The sequence below is a fragment of the Limulus polyphemus genome, unplaced genomic scaffold, assembly GCF_000517525.1.
Source record: "Limulus polyphemus unplaced genomic scaffold, Limulus_polyphemus-2.1.2 Scaffold2172, whole genome shotgun sequence".
Taxonomy (NCBI): Eukaryota; Metazoa; Arthropoda; class Merostomata; order Xiphosura; family Limulidae; genus Limulus; species Limulus polyphemus.
Window position 1 is genome coordinate 53,510 of NW_013667782.1, and position 27,232 is coordinate 80,741.

At 31.4% G+C, this 27,232-nt stretch overlaps 1 protein-coding gene across 1 annotated transcript in view; it reads left to right on the forward strand.

Moving 5' to 3' along the window:
* The first annotated feature begins 2,149 nt into the window (after positions 1-2,149).
* Positions 2,150-27,232, forward strand: part of LOC106466160 (valine--tRNA ligase-like) — a 65,410-nt gene continuing 40,327 nt past the window's right edge. Inside the window, 12 exon segments of the mRNA XM_013926403.2 lie at positions 2,150-2,262; positions 5,685-5,815; positions 10,413-10,577; positions 12,696-12,777; positions 15,186-15,305; positions 18,820-18,928; positions 19,265-19,372; positions 19,375-19,443; positions 19,606-19,730; positions 21,516-21,701; positions 23,182-23,258; positions 25,841-25,922. Of these exon segments, the coding sequence (XP_013781857.2) occupies positions 5,730-5,815; positions 10,413-10,577; positions 12,696-12,777; positions 15,186-15,305; positions 18,820-18,928; positions 19,265-19,372; positions 19,375-19,443; positions 19,606-19,730; positions 21,516-21,701; positions 23,182-23,258; positions 25,841-25,922 (1,209 nt within the window). The 5' untranslated portion in view covers positions 2,150-2,262; positions 5,685-5,729.

Consider the following 27,232-nt stretch of genomic DNA (forward strand, 5'->3'; position numbering starts at 1 on the left):
ATATATATATATATATATATATATATATATATATATATATACGTGTAAAGGTAAAATGCATATACACACATGTATAATTTAATTTGGACAGTTTGTCAAGACACCATGTTACAACAGAATCAGAATTCAACATCTATTTTTTGGTATGTGATACAAGCCTTTGTCAGTTTCTTTAGCACTGTAAGTAAAACTGTATCATTTTGATTAATATTGTTAGAAAAACTGTGTAGCATAATTGACTTTCTGACTGCTCATGGTTTGAGTCATTTTATGATCAGTACTTACTATATTTATGTTCATTAGTAATACAAACACATTAACAACCATTCATATGTGAATAAGTAATAGCTACTTTGCAGTGTCCTTAGCTAAAGTCTGTGGTTATGATTTAAAATGTATAAACTTTCGGTGCTGAATGTAGCAATTTACAGTTTAACAAAAGCACAAGTATAACAAGAGAAAAGGACATTTTTGTCTGTCACAGCACATTAAAAACATTTTAAACATTGTTGATGAAACCTAAGAAACGTGAAGAAATGGCATTACTGATACGAGATTCATTGCATTTTCAGTGATGAATTAATGTATTGTTTTGATTTAAGTAACTTCTGTGTGCTCTACTTCAGTAATTGAATATTGGACTTGAACCAACACAACAAATTTGCTCTGAAATTCTTTGACTGACATACTTCTGCAAATTATTCAGATTAAATTGTGTATTAACTTGTTAACATAGGAACATTTCTGTGATGTGTTGACATGTTTTTTCTGTTAAATGTTTGTTAAGGTTATTTGTATAAATGATTTTTAGTTCATAATCTGAATGGCGACTTGAGCCTTTTAGCTCAGCAGATAATTGGATTCAGAACATTTGTGTAGGTAAAGGTTTCTGGATTTAATTTCCCATCACAGCAGATTTCTTAACATCATAATTCTAAATATTGATAATCAAGTAGTGTTTGTCCTAACCTAATCCTGAGGATCATCTGAGCTTAGTGTTCAATATTTATATTATTGGGTTAACTTTGTATGCATGGGTGGGAGTTAAAGCAAGCATGTCATGACCTTCTACAGAATATCATTCAACAGGGTTTTATGTATTTGATGCCAGAGTTATCAACTATTAATTTTACTCATTGTTGCTGATCTAGCAAAATTTGTGGTAGAGGAGAGTAAACATAAGATATGATATATAGAGACACATGGGGGAAAAAACTGTAGGTTTGCATTTTGGATGTGCTAGAGGTTATGCAAATGAAATATGCAAACTGTACAATGGACAACAGTGTTTTTATTCTTCATGTAAACCTTACCTTGCATTCTGACTTGTCAGTGTCTGAGTCTAATTGTCATCATCAATTCACAGACGTATCTTGAGCACAAATACACTTGTAACACATCTGATTTTTTGTGTACAAAAGACTTGTACATTTGACTAAAAACTGACCATATTTTTTATAAATACATTTGGTAAATTTGGAATTATATTCAGTATTCCTTCTTCAATATGAGGTTTGTTCATTGGACTGACCCAATGGACATTCGAGTTGTGATATGGGCATTGTATTGCCAAATGATGTTTATATGTGTTTGCATTTGAAGATATTTGAAGTGTGATGCGGACCTCATGTTACCAGTTGATATTATTTTTGGCTTAAGGTTATCTGGATTGTTGGACTGAGATAAAATGTTGATGTCAAATTGAATGCTATGACTTTGAGTACAGCTGGAGTGTGATGTGATCCAGAGTTGTCAGGTTGCGTATTTTCTGCTTGATGATAAATAGAGTATCATGTGCGTCCAGTATTGCCAAATGATGATTTATTGTTACTTATGTATTTTTAACTTGAGGATAACATTTGTGTAGTTTGACAAACCTGCCTTCTTTTTGTCAATTATTAAACAAATATAAACATGTCCTACCATATTATAGACAGTTATAGTGTATCTATACTGTATAACACACGGTGATGAACAGAAAAAATAACCATAGCATATTACTCAACATTTTGATAGCCATAATATTTTTCTTATGTTATGTTTCCTTAAAAAAGAAATTTCAAATCAAACTAAATTTGAATTTAAAAATGTAAATGTAGCAATTTGTAATGTTCCCTTTGGATTGACAAGACTTACCTTTTGTTTTCAGGTACTGGAAATAACTTTCCTGACACATACAATCCTGAGGCTGTAGAGGCATGTTGGTTTAAGTGGTGGGAGAAATGTAAATTTTTCACTCCAGAATTTGTTTTGTCAAATAAGGTACATTTGTTTTAGTGTATAAACATTATTAGGATTTGATTTTTTGTATGTTAAATATTTTTATAGTTTTTAACAGTGGTTTTAGTTTAATATTTGGACACTTGATGTGATATATACAATTAATAGTTTCTGTGTTGAATGTTCATCTTTTAGTGAAAAATTATTCAACTTTTAGTGAAAAAACCACAGTAAACGGAACAAACTGTCAGAAGTCTGATATCAGACTTTTGACATTTTGTTCCATTTACTGGTTTCTGCAGACATACCGCTGTACCATTGGGGTAGAAATATATTCCTTAATGTCTGATATCAGACTTTTGACATTTTGTTCCATTTACTGTGGTTTTTTCACTAATTGTTGTGCAAGATATTGTGTTATTATTATTAGTGTAACCCTTAGTTAAACAAAACATAAGAATATATCTGGTGGATAAAAGGCTAACGTTAGCTTAATTTAACAATTTTCTTGTGGGACTTACTTTGGCAAAAGAAACATTTTTGTTAATGAGAAGATATAAATCAAAAGGCTCATCTGGTCTTTAAAACTTTTTGTATAAAAAAATAACAATACTTTCCTATCAGAAACAAATCTGCAATATGAATTATATTCATATAGCAGATTTGTTATATGAATCTAATTCATATAGCAGTTTTGTATCTGATATATGAATTAGATTCAACTAAGCAGTAACACTGCAAAACAGTATAAAACACAGCAAACAGTACAACTGAAAAATGAGTGCTACTCAAATAAATATTTAAGCACATATTGTTTAATAATAGTGTTATTAATGCAAGTACAATTAAAAACCATTATGATTCACATATGAATATTCTCTTGTTTCTTATTGCAAAATTCCACTGACCTGCAGTTGAGAAACAATGACCTTAGATCACTTTTATATCTTTCATAGCCTAGTCAGTTTGATAAGTCCTGATATTGGGTGAACAGCTTTATCAATACTGGTTATGGCAGATGTATTATGGTTGACATGTTATAACATAGTAATATTTATTTTCACTTGTAAGTTTTTAAAATTACTCTAGCGTATAAACACCAAATATTCTTCTATAGTATGTATTTGATCTCTAAAATTTTAAAAACTGATATGTTCTGATTCTGGAACTAGATAAATCCTGAGTAAATTGGAATGGACGGCAACTGCTCATCATAAAAAACATAAGTTTAGAGGATGACTTTTGAAACATTATCCTCTACACTTGTGTTTTTTTACAACAGGCAGTTGCCATCCCTTCCAGTTTACTCATCTTGACTACTCTACCTAAACAATCTATCAAATAATTGGTAAATCCTTTTGAGATCATGTGCATTATTCAGACTGAGGTGTTTTTCAGCACACTGTGATGACCATAAAAATAATTATGGTAAAAATAGGAAACATAATAACAGTTGTTTTCTTGCATGCCATTCTGAGGCAGAAAACCTGTTATGTAACACTATTACAAAAGATTAAATTTTTGTAACAAAAGTATGAGAAATTAACACTTTCTGTTATATGCTAAGTAAAATTGTTTTGAAAAGTAGCATTTCATAATCAGCAGTATTATCCCTGCTTGAATAAATGCAGTAATTATGCAAGAAGAAAATTATGAAATTTCTTCATGTATAATATTTTACACAATATTGGCTCAGTTTTGGTTTAAATTTTGGTGCATTTTATTTTTAGATTAATTGCAAAACACAAGAAAAAAAAAACTATTTTCAAAACTAGTTTCATAGTGGGGCAAAAAAAGATCTAAATGATTAATAAGTGTGACTGTGTTTTGTGCTTTTATATTAATTACTAATGTGGCACAGGTTTGGCTAATTTATAGTGATGCGTGGCTAGAAAAAAACAGCACAGTTAGAGGTAATGTTTAACAAGCTTTCCTATATACATGGTTTTGATGGACACAATCAATGCTATCATTTGGTTCTAAGATTTGAGTCTTCTAAAATTAAAATTAAGAATAAAGTTTTATTTAAGTACAAGTTTTTAGTTAAAAAGTTTTATTGGGAATTTTAAGGCTTTTTGACTGGAAACAAATTACTCCAATGTTAATTAGAAGGTAAATTAATAAAAATATAAGGCAGTTGTTGAATTTGGGACTTGTGCACTGTATTATACATTTCTTTTGTGGATTTTTCAGTTTTATTAAGATTTTAGTGAGGAGTTTTATGTTGTTTTTTTTTGCCAGTTGCTTAAATGTTCTTGTGTTTAAAAGCTTTCTGTCATTGTTTTTCAGAGTTAAATTATATTGCTCTACATATTCTATATTTCTTTAAGTTTTGGGTATTTTGAATTGTGTAAATTGCTCAAATGTCAACAGACTTGTGGGTTTTAAATATTCATCATAATACAAAATTAGTTTATTTACATTAAGAATCAAGCCAAACTAAGTTTTATATACCCTTGAAGCAGAAGACGTGTTCTTTGACAGGTACAGTTCTATTTATCATTAATATATTTTTATTATGTAACAATTTTCAAATAGCAAGTTCTTATTGGATTGTCACATTGTAACATGGTGAAGAGTGCAGGATCTTATTTTCTCATGGCTTCATTCACCAGAATCAGTATTTTCCTTTACTGTTAACACAGATATATGTTTTTTTCTATAAATTTTACCCCATTATTTTATCAAAAATAACTAGTTAAAATTTACAGTCACTCTCAATTATGTGATAATATGCTTTTTTTTCCACAGTATTGTATATGGTTTTAACTAAACTGATCAAAATAGTATTTGACATGATTGTTATAATTATTATTATTTTTCCTTCAATATAACTCTGATTATTCTAAGTTTGAAAGCACACCAATAAGCCAGTTTGTTTCATAGCATAATTTGTAAAACAATATTAGCATTCTCTTTAAATTGCACTCTTTGAGTAAGTTAAATTCTTATTGTTGACATATACAAGTGTAAACTCTTATAATATTATAGCCAACCTTTCTCTTTGTGTTAAACCTTGCTATTTGTGTGTAATGAATATACCAAGTTAGTTGATTAAATGTCAACATGAACTTCATTGATGCTCTTGGAAATATGGAACTCAGGTTGTTCAAAAAAATTCAGTAAACCTTTACATTTTCTTAGGGTTGGTAATGTTTATGTGCATGTTCTTATCATATGGTCTTCAGTCATGTGTAAGGATCAGACTTTTCATCATCTGTAATGACTTTATTTGTATTAGGAATGTGACATGGTAGCTGCTGAGTTTTCAATAACAAATTGAATTATTGGAAAATGAAAGGTTTTTTTTATATGAAGCACAAATTGTTTTTACTATATTTTATTGATATGTAATTATAGTGGAAAATAATCTTGGTTTTATAGTTATCTAAGTAATTAGTGGTGAGAAATAAAACAGTTGACTAACAATGTATTCTAACAAAATTTACATTGTATCATTTTAGTTGGATAATCAGACTGTAAGAGGAGATGAAAAAAAAAGGTTTACAATGGTGATACCTCCTCCAAATGTTACAGGATCCCTTCATCTTGGTCATGCTTTGACAGTTGCTATTCAGGATTCTATAGTTCGTTGGTGAGTGTGGCTTAGTATGTTTGAGATATTTTTTAATGTTTGTTGTAATGTTCTTTGAAAAATAAAGAGACTATACACATCAATTTCTAGATCCAAAATTACCATTCTTCAATGTACCATTTGCAACAGTTAATAATATTTTGTACAAATAGAAACAATAAATCATCTTCACTTACACAAATGTTATGCATAATTGGTTCTAATGGAAAGTAGGAGAGAAGCTATGGTATCCTTGATAGGCCATTGATGTAGATAAAATTGAGCAGCTCTTTTCAAATTTCTAGAGATTTGTTAAGTATTATTAATGTTTTGGTTCATTTTCAGGCTGTTAAAAATATTTTTTAATTCTGTTTGTACTCTGGTCTCTGGGATAAGTGAAATTCAGGAAGTACTTTCCCCACTGAAGTCAGTATAGATATGAGTTTATTTTTACAGTTTATAATTTGTATAAATTAAATAAATTGTGTATTAAATTAAAGTATGTAAAACCTGATTTTTTTGTTTATTAGTGTTTTTATACTTTATATATCAATCCAATTTTAACTTGTTTTGTAATCATTAAAACATTTGTTTTATGATTTCTTTTTATATGTTTTTTTTTGTGCCCACTGTAGAGTTTATGTAACCTGATCAATTATGCAGATCCTGTAAAATTGATAATGAACTACCATCAAAGATTGTTTCACAGCATATTATAGACCACCTAGCTTGCAAATGCTAAGTATTCTAACCTGACTTCTGGAAGTGTAAAAATATATTTTTCAATTTTTTGCTTTCGAAAGGCACCAACAAGTAACATCAGAAATCACAACATAAAGCAGCTGGAGCTAACTACAAAGATAATGTTGGCAAGAAACAAGAAAAGAGTGACAATCACCAAGGATGCTGCTACCAGAAGAAACAGAATAGAGACAACATAAGAAGGAAATGCTGTTTCCATGATTAAACAGTGCATGACTTATGGTCAGCTCAAGTTGGCAAAGTGCCAGTGTTGATTAGAGCAGGAGATAAACATCGACAGGTGCCAACAAATCACAACATGCCAGTAGGTGAAGGCCATGTCAGGGACAAGAAAGTGAAGGTCCTATGAGGTGCAGTAGTGCAACAGTGAGAATCAGTTTTGTATCTGATGACAGGCAAGGTACATTTTTGTGTGCTGATTGATGGGACAATGAGAAAGTTTTTCAAACTAAGAACAAGGTGTACTTCCATATTACATGGAAGACCATGAGGTCATGTGTATGAAGGCAACTATCAATGACTTGGTGACTGTCAGTAGAAGTTTGGAGGAACCAGACAGAAAAATACTGAAGCATCTGCAGTCACAACTAGAGCTAAAGAAAAAACAAATAAGCAAGACATCAAGCCCCTTCAAGTCTCAAAAAAGTGATATCCCGATTGTAGATCTACAGGGACTGAGGGAAGCACAGAAGAAAGACCCTTCACTGCAGAAACTTTGGGACAGTGTCAGGGAGAAAGTGGAGCACAAGACCAAAGGAAAAGGGACTTACAGAATAGAGGACCAAAAGGGAGTACTGTACCGGATCTCTCAAGGTATTTTTATTGGGGAAATTAAACAGATCATAGTACCAACAGAATACTGGACTCAACTGATGAAGTTGGCTCATGAGTCGATTGTGGGAGGACACCTTGGAGCAAAAGAAACTGTAGACAGAATCACCAGCAACTTTCCTTGGCCGTGGGTCATCGGGGATGTGACCAGATCCTGCAGGTCATATGACATCTGCCAAAGGACATTACCTAGAGGGAAAGTAGCCAAGGTACCAGAAAGTGAGATGCCTCTCATAGAAGAGCCATTCAGCAGAGTAGCTGTGGACTTGATCATACCACTAGGACCTGTATCTGACAAGGGTAACCAGTATGTGCTGACTGTAGTCAGCTATGCAACACATTACCCAGAAGCCATAACATTGCTGAAGATAGAGACATAGAGAGTAGCAGCAGCCCCCCTGGAAGTGTTTTATGGAGTAGGCGTTCCAAAAGAAGTCTTGAGTGACAGATGGATCCAGTTTACTTCAGAACTGATCCAGGAGGTGTGCAGACTCATCATCACGAGGCAACTCTTTACCACCTTGTACAAGCCTAGATGTAATGGACTTTGTAAGAGAGTTAATGGAGTCTTAAAGAGCATGCTGAAGAAGATGTGAAAGGAGAGACCATGTGATTGGGACAGGTACCTGCAGGCAGTATTATTTGCCACAAACATAGAAGTCCCACAAACAGTACAGGTTTTTCACTCTTCGAGTTGTTTTATGGAAGAACACTATGAGATCCGATGCAGGTATTGAAAGAGCTGTGGACAGGAGAAAGTGAAGAATGTGTTAGACCTCAGAAACCAACTGGAGGAGACATGTCAACTCGCTGGAGAGAGCTTGTATTCATCTCAAGGCAGTCAGAAGCTCTTCTATGACAAGATGGCCAAGGATCAACATTTCAAGGTTGGACAGAAGGTTTTGGTTCTGTTACCTATAGACAACAACAAATTCACGATGCATTGGAAAGGACCTTTTGAAGTGCAAGAAGTTCTCAACAGAATGGACTATAAGGTGAAAGTGGATGGGAAGACCGAGATCTACCATGCCAGTCTGTTGAAGAGGTGCTTTGAGAGGGAAGAAGAACTAATGGGTGCAGCTATTAAGGTGCAGATGAATGTGGCAGGTGTTGCTGTCATAGACACAGAGCCAGAAGACAGTGACTTTGTCATAGAAGATGAAGACTTACTAGACCTAAGAACACTGGGTGGAGATGAGACATACAAAGATGTCAACATCTACTGTGCCAGTATGCAGATGTCTTCACAGATAGACCAGGCAAGACAGATCTTGTGCAACTCAAGATAGAGACTACATTCAGGGATCCAGTCAAGGTGAAACCCTGTCAGATGCCTTATGTGACGAGAGACCTGATAAAGCAGGAAGTTGAGGCAATGTCAGAAGCTGGAATAATCGAGCCTTTGAATTCAGCCTACTGTTCACCAGTGGTAATCATGAAGAAGAGGGATGAATCAAACTGCTTCTGCAACCTATGAGCAACCCAGAGGCTATCGAATATCAATCTCAGTAAAGGTTATTGGCAGATCCCAATGGAGATAGGATCTAAAGAGAAGGCATCTTTGTGACATCAGATGGATGTTATTAGTTTAAGAGAATGCTGTTTGAGCTCATCAACTCAGCAGCAACATTCCACTGCATGATGAGGAAGATGTAGCACAACACCACCAACATCGAGCATTATGTGGACAACATTCTGATACACACACAGCCAGATGGGAATACCACATAAAGAAACTTATAGAGCAAAAAGGTTTTCTATAAATTGACGTTTCTAAGTTACCTTCTGTTTCTTTCCTAACTAATACGTCTAAGAAATTAATGCTATTATTTTCTTCAATTTCACGCGTGAATTGAATTGCTGGTTCTTTACTATTTAAATAACTAAAAAATTCCGACTTCTGTTTAAACAAGATTAAGCAACAGATATTGAGGATTATGATACAACAAAAAAAGAAGTTTCATAGCAGACCTAGTGTACAAAGTGTATCAATTACATTTGGTGGCAGCAAAAAGAAAATGGACAAAACTGGTTAGAATGTGAAAATTTCTATTGGATTCATATGAAGAAATACATCAATAAATATAAGATAAAATTAGATCATAAATTTAATAAGTAATAGAAAAAGAATATCAAAGTAAGTTAAGAACATCACCAGAAAAATATAAGAATATTTTAGAGAATCCGAAAATAGTTAATAATTCGAATAAAACATTGAATACTAAACAACAGGAAGAGTTAGAAAAAGACTTGGGTTTTTGCACATAAGTTAATGAATTACATGTTAATGACATGGCAACAGCAAACTACAATAATCCTCAATATCTGTTGCTTAATCTTGTTTAAACAGAAGTCAATTTTCTTTTCTTTCATGTTACTTTTTACTTGTATAAACTTCGGATTGATGCTATTTCTTTTGCATTTCAATTAGAAATTTAATTGAAGTATCTTCCTTTTCAACTTACTCCTCTGTCTTACAAATGTTTTCGTTGTAGTTTTTTTCCATATTCCTTTCCTCAAAGACAGGTGGTATTCCAGGTCTACTATAAGATTTCTTTTTGGTATATTGTATTCTACTATGTCTGTTGATTGAACTTGTTTGAACAGTTGCTTTCTTATCTTCCTTGATTTTACTTTTCAACTCCTATGTCTTGTAAATATTTTTGCTGTAAATCTCGTTGTTAGACTTATAAATATGCACTACCGGCACTGCATATTGCATATGCTAAATGTATTTGTTTTTCCAGCATTTTATCTTCATAATTTCTGGAAAATATATTTTGTTAGTAAACCAGATTAGTTAGTAACATATATAAATCATGTTATACACAGCATATTATAAAAATATGTATTAAAATCAAATTTCATTATGAATTGTAATTTGAACAAAAATACAATTACTTAAGCTTTAGAATAGCCAAAAACGTATTGTGAATTGAGTTTGATGTACTGTATCTGACACTAGGAATGGACAATATATTACCGTTGAATTGATAGTTGTTGTTTTCTTGTTATGATAATACAGGAACAGAATGCAAGGTAAAGTGGTTTTATGGGTTCCTGGCTGTGATCATGCTGGAATTGCCACTCAAGTAATGGTGGAGAAAAGGTTGTGGAAGGAAAAGAAAAAATCACGACATGAAATTGGTCGAGAACAATTTATAAAAGATGTTTTTCATTGGAAAAATGAGTATGTTTTTGTATTTTCTGTTCTCAGCATATGAGGTATGTATACAGATAAATGTAAAGTACATGTTTGAGTTTAAGATTTAATCACAACTGAATCTTGTGATTTTAGCATTTGACTGATGATCAGTCTTCTAAGAAATATTTGATCCTTTATTTTTTCTATGAAAGTAAAGGTCATTTTTATACATGAAAATGTAACAAAATACACAAATTTCAATGTGTGGATACAAATAACAAAACACTACAATACTCACTCTTCTGTTTTTTTCTTCTTTATTAATTTCTTCTACCAGTTTTGTGATTTCAAAGGTTACTCTCCAGAATGTACTTTTACAGAGAATCTATAATAAAAGTATTCAAATACCACTTTTCAACTAAATATAAATAACCAATATCCAATACTTTTTTTTTTCAAAATGTATAAACATAAAATACAATCCTTGTGTAAATTAAGCATATTGAAATATATTTACTAATCATATGTTTTTACATGTTCATGTATAAAAGAATACCAGGGTCCCTCTTGAACGGTTGTGTTATGTTTTGGATTTTCAGACTGACGTGATGTTCTCTGGTGATAAATAACTTATAAAAAGCACTTTAAAACATACTTGAATGTCAATTATTCTGTGATGATTCAGAAGCAAAGACAATCAAATTATTTTGAAGCTTGTGGTCCAATACAACAATTTCCATACTTATGAAGTTTTCACATCTGTAAGTGGTGAAATCATAGGCCAAACCAAAACTGGTTACTGTCTGTATTGAATATTGTATTTGTGTACTGTGCCCTATTGTGCATATACCTGCATGCATCAAGAAGGACCAACTGGAAATATTGTAATATGGAGACAGGCTTAGTGAAAATAACAGATATTGCTGGAGGCATTTTAAACCAACAGAATTACATGTAACTTGTCTTACAGGTATAGTATAAGGCACATTGTTTGCAACAGTGACAGAAAAATAATTAGGTTACAGTATGGACTGTAATTCAAAGTCTTGTGGTTACCCAAGAGATGCAGCCTTATTTATTGATCAGGCTACAAAGTGAGATTTGAAGGTAAGATGGTGAACTGCATCTAAAATGATACATCAAATTTAGATAACCAGAAATGGCTAATAATGTAAATTTTTTGGAGTGACTGGAGAAAGAGAAATCCTTGGGCCACCCAGGGAAAAGTGTCTGTTCACCAAGTAAAGAAATGGGACTGTGGGAACCCTGTATATGTTATTTTATTTTAAAGCTATGAATCAAACTTAGATTTGTGTTAGATGTGGAGTAATCATTATCTCAAATATGGATGAATAACTTAATTTCCTGTCACAGGCTGGACTCCAGATCCCTTGCCCTTGGGGAGTGAAGGTGGGGGGCAGTGAACTCTTGTTGACTCTTCTTAGTGATGTAAAAAAAATCATATGACTTTTTATAATTGATAATATAATTTTTTTAAAGTGCTAGGGAGAATGAACTTGGGTGAGCCAGAGTGAAACATGGGGGTGCATAATCCCCCTCCCCCCCACACACATAAAATTTATGAAAGGTATTATTTGGTTTTTTGGACGATTGGGAATTGATAGAATACTGAGTTTGCTCCCACTAAGACTTCTTTTATAAATGTAAATACTTTAATTCTGCATTATTGAAACACAAAGCATTCATCAGATTTATAAACATTATACATTTAAACTGTTTTTTGTTGATGTTTAGATTCAAAATGACACATCAACTGTAATTAATAACTAAAACAGTTGAGGGGTGGCTAGAATGCCAAAAGATATGAAAAGTCAGGAAGTTTCCAACCAAGTTTGGGGTGAACTAACATAATGATGCTAAAGTTAACTTAATGAATATTTTAGCTTACATTAAGACTTTATTAAGTTAGTTACTTGAGTTTTTTGAAGCTCTCATAAACCTGATTTTTTTTTGTATGTTGCTGTAGTGATTAAAGAAATATGCAGTCTCGGCAAATATTCATATTTTCTGTTCAACTTGTCATGCTGGTGAAGAAAGGAGGCTAATCAGTAGATTTTACATATTTTTTCTTCAAATTAGATTTATTTTGATATCATCGTGCTTATCATTCTTTTTATATTGATGGTTATATTTTATCACAAGGAAAGAGGCAGAGATTTATCACCAATTGAAGATGTTGGGATCATCACTTGATTTTAACCGAACATCATTCACAATGGATAAGGTTAGTAAGCTATTACAGTGAATGAATTTAAATATCATTGGTTGTGAATTCCTATTATTTATTGCAGATTTCTTCACTAAGCACAGTATGATTGAACTCCCTGGATTTGCATGAAAAACATGTGCATTTATTTTGCTGTCGTTATTGTAGTTGTACCATGTTTATCCCAAATCTACATTGTTTTGTGGTTTAATGAAATTCATCTTTCAAACAGTTTTACATAAATTAATATATCATTGAGTAAATAACTTGTATCTAAGTATATTAGCTGTATCAAAAACTAAGAATAATAGATGTATATTTAACATTGAAGAAAAAAATTGTTTTGTCTCTGTGTATTTCAAAAGTAACATTACACATTTGCAGTTGTTTTAGAATTTTGCAACATCCTCCACAAACTCTCTAAGACTCATTCTGAAAGAGAGAAATATTTATGAAGCAGACATAAAGCTTTTGTCAAAATTATGAAACAATTGTAGTTTTTGAAAATAACTCTTATAGAGCCTTCTTTATATCATATGACTAAATTATCTTGTTCTCTATAATGGTTTGGCTCCCACACACATTATATTCTACTGTATTTAAGTTGTACAGCTGTGAAGAGAATTTGTGAGTTTTGATTTCAGCCAACTGAAAATTGAGTGTGGTTTATTAACTTACTGAAAAAAATTATTTTATTGCCTTACAAATAATATTTTCTGTGGTTTTATATACTTTTTTTTATGCCCCCACTGCTTCATGAAACAGAGTGAGGCATATTATTTAATCAAGGTCAATCAAACTGGGGATGGGGGTCTTAAACATAAAGCATAATGTTAGTAGGGGCTTAGGTGTTTAGTAAACACAGGTTACACTCATTTTACTTGATTTTGACTTTTGGATTTTTTTTTAAACTGCAGTTTATTAAGATGGTTGGTTTATTTTGCTTTCTCCATTGTGTTTCACAGATAAAGTACCAAAGAAAGTTTATCTCATTTACTGGAAACTGTATATTGATTGCTGCTTTGTTATTGTTCATTTTTGCCTGATATGAGCAGTTATGTACAGAAACCTGTTTTTGCTACATTTCATTCTGCAAATATTATTATTTTATAAAACTAAACAAGTAAATTTACAATGAGTGCACTTAATCCCATGTGCACAGATGGTGGTCAAAGTGCACCTGCCATGATCTTTTATAGAGTGCCATTCAACATGGTATTATGTCTTTTATGTTAGTTATCAGCTACATTGCTGATTTAGTGACAGTGTATGGTAGAGGAGAGTAAATACAATATACAGGGATATGGGAAAAAACTAGTCATGCATTTTGGAGGTTATGCAATATGCAAACTGTACAATGAACTCGGGTATTATTATTGTTTGCATGAACATCACCACGCACGCCAACTTGTCAGAATCTGGGTCAGTCTGAGTTTGTCAATTCACAGACATATCTTGCGTACAAATACTTTTGTAAAACATCTGATTTTTTTGTGTACAACAGATGTATACATTTTACTAAAATCTTGCCACATTTCATGTAGATATGCATGGTAGATTCAGTACAGTGACAGTTCACTGGACCAACCTCATGTACATTCAGTTACAATGTCTTTCATGTAGCACACCTTCAAAATCTGACCATTGCTTTCTAGTGTGGTATTTTCAGGTCAGTCTGATCTCCTTTAGATTTACAAGGTAGATCTGAAAAAAACAAAACAAAAAGAAAACAGGAGACTTGAAAATATATTTATTACTAAGTAATTCTAAACTTTATTTTTTTAGCCTGATTTTGTACGAAATAAAGAGAGTGGACACAAATGTACAGATATACAGGAAACAATGTATCTTCAAGTGCACAGTGTGTGTGTTTATTTCAGCATGGAAGACGGTTACTTTTACTGGAGAATTAGATCTCTGATTTCAAGTTTCTATAAAGAACTGTAGTGGATGAAAACTTTTACCAGACTGTTAAAACATCTGGTTAAATTATTGAAACTTAAACGTCTTGCTGTGCCAAAGTGACTATTGCCATCCACTTGACAACAGTGAAAGTAACTTAATGACTTTCTTGATGTGAAGATTGAACACGTGTATCTGATTAGTGAACAAGTTTTGAACATTTTTATATTAAAATAAGAATGTAAAAAATTCATTGTATGCCTGCATACCATATTAGGAGCTGAGGAAATGATACAATTTTGAATCGGTTATTATATTTGAAAACATTGAAGTACACTTAACAAATTGGACAAACATTTAGAAACTTATAGCAATAAAAGAAAAGGTTAAAAGTAGAAAAAATAACTTTTCTAAGTAACTTCATCATTTATGCATATAATTCTCTTAACCCTCTTTATTGTTATGTTTCAGATACAACCATTAAGAGTGTGTGAAACAAGTTAAAAATTAACTGTGTTTTGCAGAAAAATTCTAATGCTGTCAATGAAGCTTTTATATGTATGTTTGAAGAAGGAATGATTTATCGTCGGGAACACTTAGTAAACTGGTGTTGCTCATTACAGTCAGCTATCTCTGACATTGAGGTATGAGTTTCTGTACTTTGTTTATTATTTTTGATAAAGTTGGACAACAAGATTTCTCTTAGGCAAATTATTTATCTTAACCAACTATTCAATGTTGTAAAAAGCTGCTAAACTTAAAAAACACCATCCAATATTTGCCAATTTTTTTTTCACCTGTCATAATCAGTTGCAGAAAATTTGTGGTAATGGATATCTATAAATGATTGTTAAGTTATATAAAAATTTAACATGTAAAGTAATTTCAAAACTTAGTTGAACCTTTAAATGTTCACTTAAATCAGTTTTCTAAGTTTGAAGGTTTTAATTTTAATTTAGTTTTTTATTTTGATGTTTTTCATTCATTTTGTTGTGTATTTGGTCCTTTGTTTTTACCCCTTTTTGGATGTGTAGACATGATCATATCAAGTATCTTTCGTTAAAATTTTAAGTTGCACATTCATAATTTTCTTGGATATTTAACTGTACAGCTGTATCTTTACAAGTGTGTAGAACCACTCAACTGGATCATTTGTAAATATGTTGGCTGTTTATGTTTAGAACAGTAAACAGAAAAGTTGAATTATTAACTTGCTTATTCATGACATTAGTAAATATTTAAACTTTGTAAACTATGTGAGAGAAAATATAGAACACCTCAAACCATTTTTAAAAATTGCAGTTAATTGCTGGACAGACTGGTAGTTTTAATAACAGAAAAATTTTTTCAGATTTTTTAAAATCAAAGTTATTATTTTTCCTGTACATGTATGAGTACAGTAGGAAGAAAAAGGATTTGCTTGTTTTATTAAAAACTATTTTAATTTGTCATTTTTTTACTAGACTGGCATGAAGTACTTACAGACTAGAAGTAGCATAACTGAAATTTGTCACTATTGTAATCGTTTTAAATAGGTGCAAAGTTATCTGCTTAGAGCAGGAGTTGAACCCAAGAACTCTGACTTACGAAAGTGTTCTGAGGTTGATGCTTTACCAACTCTGCTACTGGGTTTAAGTTCTAGGCACAGAACTCTGACTTACGAAAGTGTTCTGAGGTTGATGCTTTACCAACTCTGCTACTGGGTTTAAGTTCTAGGCACAGAACTCTCCATAGAATTCATTACATAATAATCTTCCTACTCCTAAATTTAAAGGGTTGTCTTGTCCAAACCAGTCCTCATCATCAGTGTTGATGCAATTAATTAACTTGATTCACCACCATGCAAATATGGATGTGTTTGTGTTAATCTGGCCATATCACAGTATATGTGTGCATCTTTTTGTATTTTCTTTATGTTGACTTACAAATTTTAATTAATTTCATAACACATTAGAAACTTCACAGAAGACTTAGTTTTGTGATAATGACCTGAGTTTTAAGGTGTGAAATACCTATCCCCTGTTGGAACACAATTGTTCTTCAGTCAAATCATTATTGTTTAGTTTCTTTTATTAGTCTCTTTATCATTTATAGAGTTAGTGGTACTGAAAATAGTATTGTACTCTAGTAATATTGGGGAACCTTATAAACATGTGTACTGACAATGAATTCTAATGATAAGTCTATTGGGGAACATTATAAATATGTGTAATGACAATGAATTATAATGATAAGTCTATTTTATATTTTTGAAACTTAGTTTTTTGTTCTTTATGAAGTTATCACACTGTATGTTGAAGACAACCAACAAGTTTTTTTTGTGTTTTAACCATCATTTTCATACTAATCCTCCAACAGTAAATGAAGAAATGGATTTCTGAGTTTACAGGGTACCTGCATCACATACCACAACACCTGTATACAATAACAAACTATTAGCTTTTCCTACTATATATCCTTGACCTCACCTCACTCCTTATATATTCAAATACTGTTATACCTGCCTCTGTACTTGGGAAATTAACTAAAAACACAAAATATCTAAACATCCTTAACAATAAAAGAAATTAAATTACACAATTAAAGATTGGTACATTATAATAAGCTGGTGTTGACAGTAATTTACATAATTATTTTGATATTACAATAACTCAGTTCGCTAATTACAAACATGGCCAGGCTCCTGGCACACAGATCATAATTAATATTCCAAAATTATGCTATGGTAAGAGATTCACTGCCTGTATCCCAACTTGTTTATAAATATACAATCACACTTTTATAATGCTTCCACAACTCCCCTTTGAGCTACTGGGGGTAATGTGGATTCTCAATTACAACATTGTAACTAGTAATTATTTCATTTCTTGTGCTTGATTTTTTTTATTTAATAGTTTGGAAAATCACTGCAAAGTCCCTGAAGTACGCTACAGTGTAAATGTATGGTATTTTGATAGGTTATTTATTTAAAATATAATAATTCGTCTTTTTGTAAACTAGACAGTTATGTACAACATCAAAGCTTATGAGAAAGCACTACTTTTATGCTCTGCAGAACATTCACACTCGTCATTTACAAGCTTTCTTATATAGAAACCTCATCATACATGAGATGGACATGCTGGTCTCACTAAGCTCAAGTTCCAAAACAGCAAGGTAGCTAGAGCACACAGTCCAATTATAGGTGCATGCTAGCAGAAAGCTTATGGTTCTTTCCCTCCTAATGAATGTTTTACAGATCAAGGATCAAATTATATGTCTTAACTGTTATTTTAAAGTTTTTGAGGATCAGACATTTTGCTGTACTTTTGCAAGATATGAAAATAATATACACATTGACATTTTTAATTTTAATTCACTAGTGAGAAACCTTTAAAAGTGTAAGTAGTTATTTGTCATATCTGTGCTTTGGGCTAACACTGTTTTTGTTTACATTCAGTTGCTTCTATAAGACACAGTATTTAATTCTGTGCTTTAGTGACCAGGTATTATGGTGTTTCACAACATGAGATTAAATTTTATATATTTTGTTGTGCTTTTGATATATATAAACAACTGAATTTTAAATTATAATTTGCCATTAAGAAACTCCTTAAAATGCAAGACCCCAAGCATTTGTTTATTGACCTTGCTGGTAGTTAAGGCCAACTTTTGTTTGTATGTTTATATTAAGCTGTTTCTGTGCGACAGAGAATTTGAGTATTTAAGTCTGTGCCTTAGTGCAGTGTTTCCCAACTGGTATGCTGTGCAGTTTTGGAAGTACCACACATGTGAAAAATAAATACATAAATCAATAACTGAAAAGTAGAATTCATATAGATTAGTTTTGTGGATGGAACCAAAATGTATTCTGTCGTGTTGCTCTTTTGGTGTACAAGTGTGAGAAGTTACATCATGTTACAATTTAATGACTTTGTACTTTATGTGATATTATGAGTAGTGTGTTGGGCTGAGTTTTTGTAAGATACTGGGAGAGGTTGGTGTGCCATAAATCATTTTTATTAAAATTAGTGTGCCTTTGGCATGAAAAGGTTGGGAAACACTGCCATAGTGAGCCATGCATAGTGATTTTTTACAGCGTAGTTTTTGCCTCCACATAATCTCAGGTTTCTGTGTTTTATTTCATTGCTATGGCTGACTGCTTTTTCTATGATGTAGGTAGAACATATCGAAGTTTGTGGAGAGTCTTTGATAGATGTGCCAGGCATGACTGAACCTGTAAAATTTGGAGTACTTGAGATGTTTGCTTACCCACTGGAAAACTCGGGTAAAGATTATTTTGGTTAAAGAATTAATTGAATCATATTGATCATATTGTATGCATTCAAAAGAATTCCTTTGGGTGTTTTGTTTCTTTGTGAGAATTTTTTTTATTTATTTTTTCATAAAATGTACTTTTTGTATTTGGCTATATGTACGTAAGGAAACTAATTTATTAGCTCCTTAAATTTTAATGTGTGGAATATTTACTTTTAAAAGTGAATTTATTATTAAACTGATATTTGTCAATTTGGCTTTGTGTTAAATAATAAAAGTAGTTACGCACCAAAATCTTCACTAAATTATGTCAGTTTTAATTAAACTACTTGAATGATTTTGTTAGAAGGGGAAATTATAGTATCGACAACAAGGCTTGAGACCATGTTGGGAGACACTGCTTTAGCTGTGCATCCAGATGATGGTCGTTATAAACATTTTTTGGGGAGATATTTCAGCATCCTTTTACTGGCCAGAGGCTACAAGTCATAGCAGAAGAAAGCGTAAAGAGTGAACAAGGAACAGGTAACAGGATTAAAGCATTTTCTGTTAATTTATTTAAAGTTGATTGCTGTAAGAAAGTCTTTTAGAATGTCGGATAGTGTGGTTATTACACTACTAGTTTATAATATGAAATTAATGTGTGTGATATTGGATTTACAGCAAGTAAACCTTTAATTGTTACAGGAGCTCTGAAAGTTACTCCAGCTCATCATATGGCTGATTTTATAATCGGGAAGAGACATAACTTAGAGTTTGTGGATATCCTAGATGATAAAGGGTATATAAAAAAAGAAATTCCAAGATTTGGGGTATGTATTAGATAGAGGCAGTAGCATTTTTTTCCTTCAGTTATGTTTACAAAAGTTAATTTTTTTATTGCCTTTCTATGTAACTAATTCTTATCAGCTGAATAAAGTTGATGTAATCAGGATGGTTCTTTCTCATTAATACATGTTTCAGACTCAATACTTTTGTGGGAAATGGCTTTTATTTTGTTTTTTCAACTTCATCTGAGGAATTTTTTATTTGTCTTGACACAAATCACTGCAAAAATCAGGTGTGAATCTTCTTAAAAAGTTATTGCTTTGTTAGAACTCTTTTGGATGACGTTCATCATTAATCATACACATCCGTATGTACCAGAATTTCATATCTGGAAATTTCAAGACCTTGTCTTGTCTTTGTAAAGAATATTATATTAGACATGACTTTTGCGCAGTCTGAGCACTTTTTCTTTTTAGGGTACATTAATTTGTAAATTGAATAACTTTCTAATCTCAGGATGAGTTTTAATAATACAGACCTTTGTTTGGCAATCCACCTTTTGATTCAACTGCAAGAGTATTCTTCTACAAGTGTGATTAACTTGTGTATGCTAATTTTTTTTTACTGGATATGTTTGTTAACTTAACTGTTTGTATTGTTGTTTCATCAGAAGGAGTGTTGATGTCACATGGTGAACATGTGACTTAATAACTGGAATTTTCTTGAAAGTTTAGGAAATAATTTGAAAGTATAATGAGTTAGACAGGAACAGGTGGTTGAAATTGTTGATTGAGTCAGCCAGTTATATATATGTATATAAATAAATAAATAAAGAACCATTTGTACAAGACAATAAGTAAGTGGACTATTTTTGAGTTATTATGTATTTATGAAGTTAGGCCCATCATTACATGATACTTGTAGTAGGAAAAATAAAACATTTTCATTAAGTGGACTGGACTTTGCATTTTTTAAAATCAAATAACCCAAAAGAATCTACACAATGAGAGAAACAGTTAAAAAAAAAAAAGAATATGTTATGGCTTTTTCACCTTTTGACCATTTTTCTTTCTCACATTTAAATGTTTATCCTTCTTACGTAACCCGGCATGGCCAGGTGGTTAGGGAACTCGACTCACAATCTGCGGGTTGCGAGTTTGAATCCCCGTCCCATCAAACATGCTCTCTCTTTCAGCTGTGGGGGTGTTATAATGTGGTGGTCAATCCCACTATTCTTTGGGAAAAGAGTAGCCCAAGAGTTGGTGGTGGGTGATGATGACTAGCTGCCTTCCCTCTAGTATATATATATATTACTGTTAAATTAGGGATGGTTAATACAGATAGCCCTCGTGTAGCTTTGCATAAAATTCAAAACAAACAAACAAACCTTCTTACATCATATACATTAGAAAATTTTACGAGTTTCATGTCGCTGTATTACCCAGATTAGTTTCTGTTTTAATGAAAAATGTAATTTATTAATAATATCTGTTCATAGCAGTTCCTTTCACTTTTGTGAGATATTTTCAAATTACCAAAGAAACATTAACACTGCTTGAAATTATGTATAATGTGACTGAATGCAATGGGTTAACTTGGCAATATGCATGAGAAATGCAGAATTATAAATAGTGCGATGTGCATAAGAATTATAAATAATGGTGTAATTATTTTTACATATCTAACCTGATACAAATAAAGTGCATTATAGCAATGTATTTCTTCAGGATCTTTTTGTTTTTTATGCATTAGTTTTTCTAAATTTAGCTAGTTTGTTCTGGTTATTGTTAGTGTGAGGTAGATATGTACCAGTTGCATCTCATTTCTAGGCCTTACCTCGTTTCATTGCCCGAAAAATGATAAGAGAGGCTCTGAAGGAGAGAGGACTGTATCGTGGAATGGAGCAACACAAGTATACTATACCAGTTTGCAGTCGGTCACAAGACATCATAGAACCACGATTAAAACCTCAGTGGTTTCTCCAGTGTTCAGAGCTGGCAGAGAAAGCCATACAAGTGAGATTATTTCTATTTGTAATTTTACTGTTTTAAAAAATACAAGTGTAGAAAACTTTAAAACTTCATTTTTTTGAATTTCTTTTAAAAAGAAAAAAGATAGAACAGTGGTGTTGAGAATTATTTATAGTTTCATCATAGTTTCCTATAATTGTGATTAAAAGTACAAAGAAAATGGTACACGTTCAGCACGGAACTATGTTAAATCATTACTGTAATTATAAATACAAAGAAGATGGTACACATTCAGCACGGAACGATTTAAATCATTACTGTGATTAAAAATACATTGATACACGTTCAGCATGGAACTATGTTAAATCATTACTGTAATTATAAATACAAAGAAGATGGTACACATACAGCACAGAACTATGTTAAATCATTTGTTCTGTTTATATTGGTTCTTTGTTTTAGCCTAGTGAAAGACTATATTAAAAAGAACAGTATTTGATGGGTCAGATGTCATGATCCATGATAAAAAAAAAAAAGTTTCATATTGTTATTAGTATGATTCACTTCTCTAAATAGGTTTGAAGTTTTATTCAAGATATTTTTTTTTTCATTATCAAAAGAGCGAACTGTGATTACTGCTGTGTGACACACAAAAAATTTAATAAACATTTTGAATCCTAAAAATTCAGGTACTATGTGTCTAGATATTTTAAACTTTACATTTAATTCATATGTACTTTAGGAAAAAAAAGAAACCTTCTGAAGAAGCCATAAGACAAAATATTGATCAATACAAAAAGTATTTTCTGTTGATAAAGGTTGTATATGTAATTATTGTAGAAATTATACTTGATAAATCTGTAGTTAGTGCTTGGAAGGATTATTATTACAAGTTCTCTGGCATCTGTCTAGACTAACAGTTTTTTCTCTCTTGAGTAATCTTACAATAATAGAAAAGTTTGTTAATATTTTATGTTATCTTTTTTTGAATGGTTGTTTCAGATGATTATTTGTTCCATGCATGTATAATGTTTGGTTTGTGTGATTAACTAATTTATTACCAATGGAAAGATATAAGAAGCTGAATTATCCATCTTGCTTCATTTTGGCCTGTGAGAGACAAGTATTAATAAGTTAATTGTTTATCAGTTACTCAAAACAAAATATTTTATAGCAATGTATGAATTTTATTATAACTTAGCTAGTGGAAAAGGACTAATACAGCTTAGTCTGGAAAATACATCATTTCTAAAAGCTCTTAATGGCTGTAGTAGTTTCAATTATATATTCTTGATTTACAAAATTAACTTACTATATCTTAATACTTTAGCTTGCAAGTAGAAAGTTATCTCTCTTTATTCTTGTGCATAAGATGTTGTTTGTATTTTGATGACGTTTGTCCGTGATGAAGAAAGGCCAACCTTCTGAATGCAATCAGGTTATAGGGTTTTGTATTTTTTGTATTAAATTGGTTTTTGAACCTGCATGTTTTCCTAAGATCTTTAATTGTTTGTATTTTGTTTAGGCTGTAAGGAAAGGAGAATTACAACTCATTCCTGCGAGTCATGTAAATGTGTGGGAAGAGTGGCTAGGAAATGTGCAGTGAGTGTTTTAATAAAAGTTTAAAATTTACAGAAGTTAAGTACAGTATTTTATAGTAGTAGTATTTTAAAAATATATGTTGAAATCACAATAAGTTGTTTTCTGATTAGTAACTTTTTATATTTAGCTTTTTCAAATGTTAACAATTAGATGTTTTCAATATGGTGGTGGTGATTCATGATATTTTCAACTAATTTTTCAAAATGTAAGTATAACATAATTTTTTTGACATTGGTCTCAGTATTGTTATTTAGATTTAGCTGTGTAATATTTATGCATTGCAAAAAAAATTCCAGGAATAATGTATTTTTAGAGTAATAGTTCTTTTCTTAACATTTAATGTATACTTAATACCACATTTATGTTAGTTTTTACTCTGGAGTGCAATTTACGACTTTTTTTTTTTCACCAACTTAAAAATTAACTTCCAGGTAAAATATTATGCCATAGTCCTGAAATGTATACACATATACATGAACTTATTTGTTACAGTTGTTTGTAGCTCTCATTTTCATGCTTAGTAGTTCATATGATCATCTAAGTCTAATTATTAAATAATTTTTCTTTATATCTAGATATTAATTACTAACTAGTTTTATCCAGCTTTTCAGCTGCTAACCTGCTGATGTCTTATCTGCTGTGGCAATGACTGGGATTTGATCCTGGATCTTCTTGATGGAAATCTGGTGAGTTCTACACTCAACTAGTGTTTCCCCCACTTACAAATCGAAACAAATAACCACCTGAATGTTTTCAGGTGGAGTATCCATGTTTTGCTGATTTCTATGTTAGGTTGACTGTGTTAACTAGGTGGAGAATGATGCTTTTTTCCTTCTTTTTCTCATCTGTTGTTCATATCCTGTTATTTTAGTATTACTCCAAATATCATTTGGTCTTCTTTTCTAGCATGATTACTGATTATTTGAATAATGTTTTGACTTTATGCTGTTTACATATTCTCAGAAATGGAGGGCAATATGTCTGCGAGTCTGTAATTTTCTCCCTGTTTGTTCTTGGTGTGTATTTTACTTTTTATCTAGTGATCAGGATATCGTTTGTCAAGAAGAGTTGTAGAGAAAATGAAACACTGTTTGTTAGAAGTATGTCGTATTGTGGTGTACAAGCCTGTTGCTGAAGTAGTTTATATGTATACTGGATGTAGATCAGGCTGGAGTAGAAACTAAAATTTCTCAGACATAAAATATATATATGTGCTGTCTGGAATTCCAGTGAAATAAAATACATGTGATTGTGCATGTTTTTCTTTGTATAATTTGGTAAAAGATTTCAGTGTACAGTGATTAAAGTTAAGTCATTTGAAACTGACTAATATTTGTTATTTGTGAAGCTTTTTCTAATTTGTGGAATTCTAATAATACAACATAACAATTTCTTTTTGGTTTTGCATTAACCTTCATGATATATCTTGTATTAACTATAACTTACCCCAATAAGATTAACTTCTAAATATAACATATAATAAATGATTGAGTGAACTTTACCTTTTAAATGAGCTTTAAAGCTCGCTTCCTTATTTATTTGTAAATCTAATGTGCAATATTTCCTACTTGAGTCTGAGAGGTTGGATAGTATTCCTGAATATATTATCTGAATGTAGACTAATATGTTGGGATTCTGACTTAGAGGCTTCCAATCATAATCCCACAGATGGTAGATTTGACCACTGTTCACTTGACCAAGCACATTTACCAAGTGTCCAAACATGAAAACATTCAGATAGTTAGCTGGTTTAAGTTCTAAATGAGGGAGACCCCAGTTATGTGGATAATTTACCAGACTTTCATCAAGAAGACCCAGGATTAAGTTCTGGTCACTACCAGTACAAAAAATAGTCCTCAGGACTTCATGAAGATTGCAGCAGGTTAACAGCAAAAATGTAGAATGAAACTAGTTTTAGCAATTAGTATTTAGTTATAAAAGAAAAAAAGTTACTACTTAATAACAAGACCTATATGATCATATAGACTACTAACTGAGATATAATCAACACAAATATGCTTGTACCTCTGTTTGTTTTTCTATCTTGAAATATGATGAATTGTTTAAAAATCTCACTGTATTTTGTTGCATAAAAGATTACTAATAATAAACTATATTTGATAACTGTTGAACTTTCTTACAGTGCTGGAACTTATAAAATTTTAATAGAAAAATGTCTGCCGTAATGAAGTAAAAATGTTAATGAGTAGATCTTTGAAAACAGAAGTGAAAGGAAAGTTTTTTTGCTTCCTTGTCACCATATAGAAGTTCAATAATCATTCTTGTAGAATAATATTTACTGACTTTGAGTTCTTTTTGTGTCATCACAAACTCTTTCAAGTGCAATATTTACATTGGCATGATTTTCATCGTGCACCATTCGTGAAGTTATTCTTTGGGTGTAGATAAAGACTTGTGCCACATAATTTTAGTATTTTTTTCACGAATCTGTAACATATGTAAAGCTGTTATATCATGTATAAATAATAAATGAATCTAGCATACTGGTGCATGTACAGTATAAATCTACTAGAAAGGCAGGGCATGAACTTATAGCAACTCTTTGTTTGATTTATTTTTAGAGATTGGTGCATATCTAGACAGCTTTGGTGGGGACACCAGATTCCAGCTTATCGAATAACTAATATTAATGAACTTGTTAAGGTATGAGTAAATTATTTTGAGTTTGTTATTCTTTCTGATTTGCTAAACAATGGAAAGCAACACATTAAGAATTTTTTAGTGTATATGGGAGGATAAAATGTATTACTTTTGAAAGTGTGAGTGACTTAATGCTTTATATTTCATCATTTGTAAGAAATTTTAAACATATATTTTAAGTGATAGAGAGTAGGACTATCAGTCAGTTTTGTTTTTGTATGAAACAGTATAGAAGGGTATGAAAAAATCTTTAAAATTAATTAATTTAAAGCTTTATATATTTATCTTACTTTTCATCAGAATTTCTTCTTCATTAAAAGTATTTTTGGAATTTTTTTTTTAGTTTTTAATACATTGTAGCTTCATAATTTTTTATGTGTCAATACTTTGTTCTTTCCATGTCAAAAGAATATGTTACTTTGATAAATCTTGTTAACATCATCAATAATAATTCTTTTTGAAACTTAGTTGAATGGACGGTAGCTGCCTGTTGTGGAAACACAGGTCGTTAGGGCACTTGGCTCACACTCTGAGGGTCACTAAACAGAGATTCCACATTATAGGTGATTAACCTGTGGCTACCATTGGTTGAATCTACAGGAAATATCTTCACCAATCAGAAACAGGAATAAACCAACCAATCATAACAAGCTCTCCACAATCCACCAGAATACTATAAAGACTGACTATACCATACACACACTGATCTGAAGATGAAAGGTGGAAAACTTTTGAAACGTCCTCCTCTACACTTGTGTTTCTACAACAGGCAGTTGCCATCCATTCAACTAAGTTTCATCATGTATACTCTGCCTAAACAAGCTACCAAAGAATAATTAATTTTATTTTGTTCTTTTCACCTATTATATTAAATATTACTAGGGAGAAAATGGAAGGAATTGCTGATGTGAATTAATATGAAATCTAAAAGTGCTAGTAACATATCAGTTTAGAAGAGAAGTATACATAATCCTATAACCAGAGTGCTTTTGACAAGTAGACTTATACATCATTAGGGGATAAACTGTTTGTCTCTGATGAAGAAAATTCTACATTTTGAATTAATCGGGTTATAGTTATTTTTTAAAATATTATCTCAAGTGTGTGTTTCTTTTTTCTAAACAACAAATAAATTATTACACAACTCAACATCTTTCTTTCAAGTCTTTCTGATATGCTAACATTCATGATAGAAAACACAAAGGTTTAAAGAAAAAAATTAATAAGAGACAAGAATATTAAATACTATAACCCAATTAATTCAAAGTGTAGAATTTTCTTCATCAGAGACAAACAGTTTATCCCCTAATGAT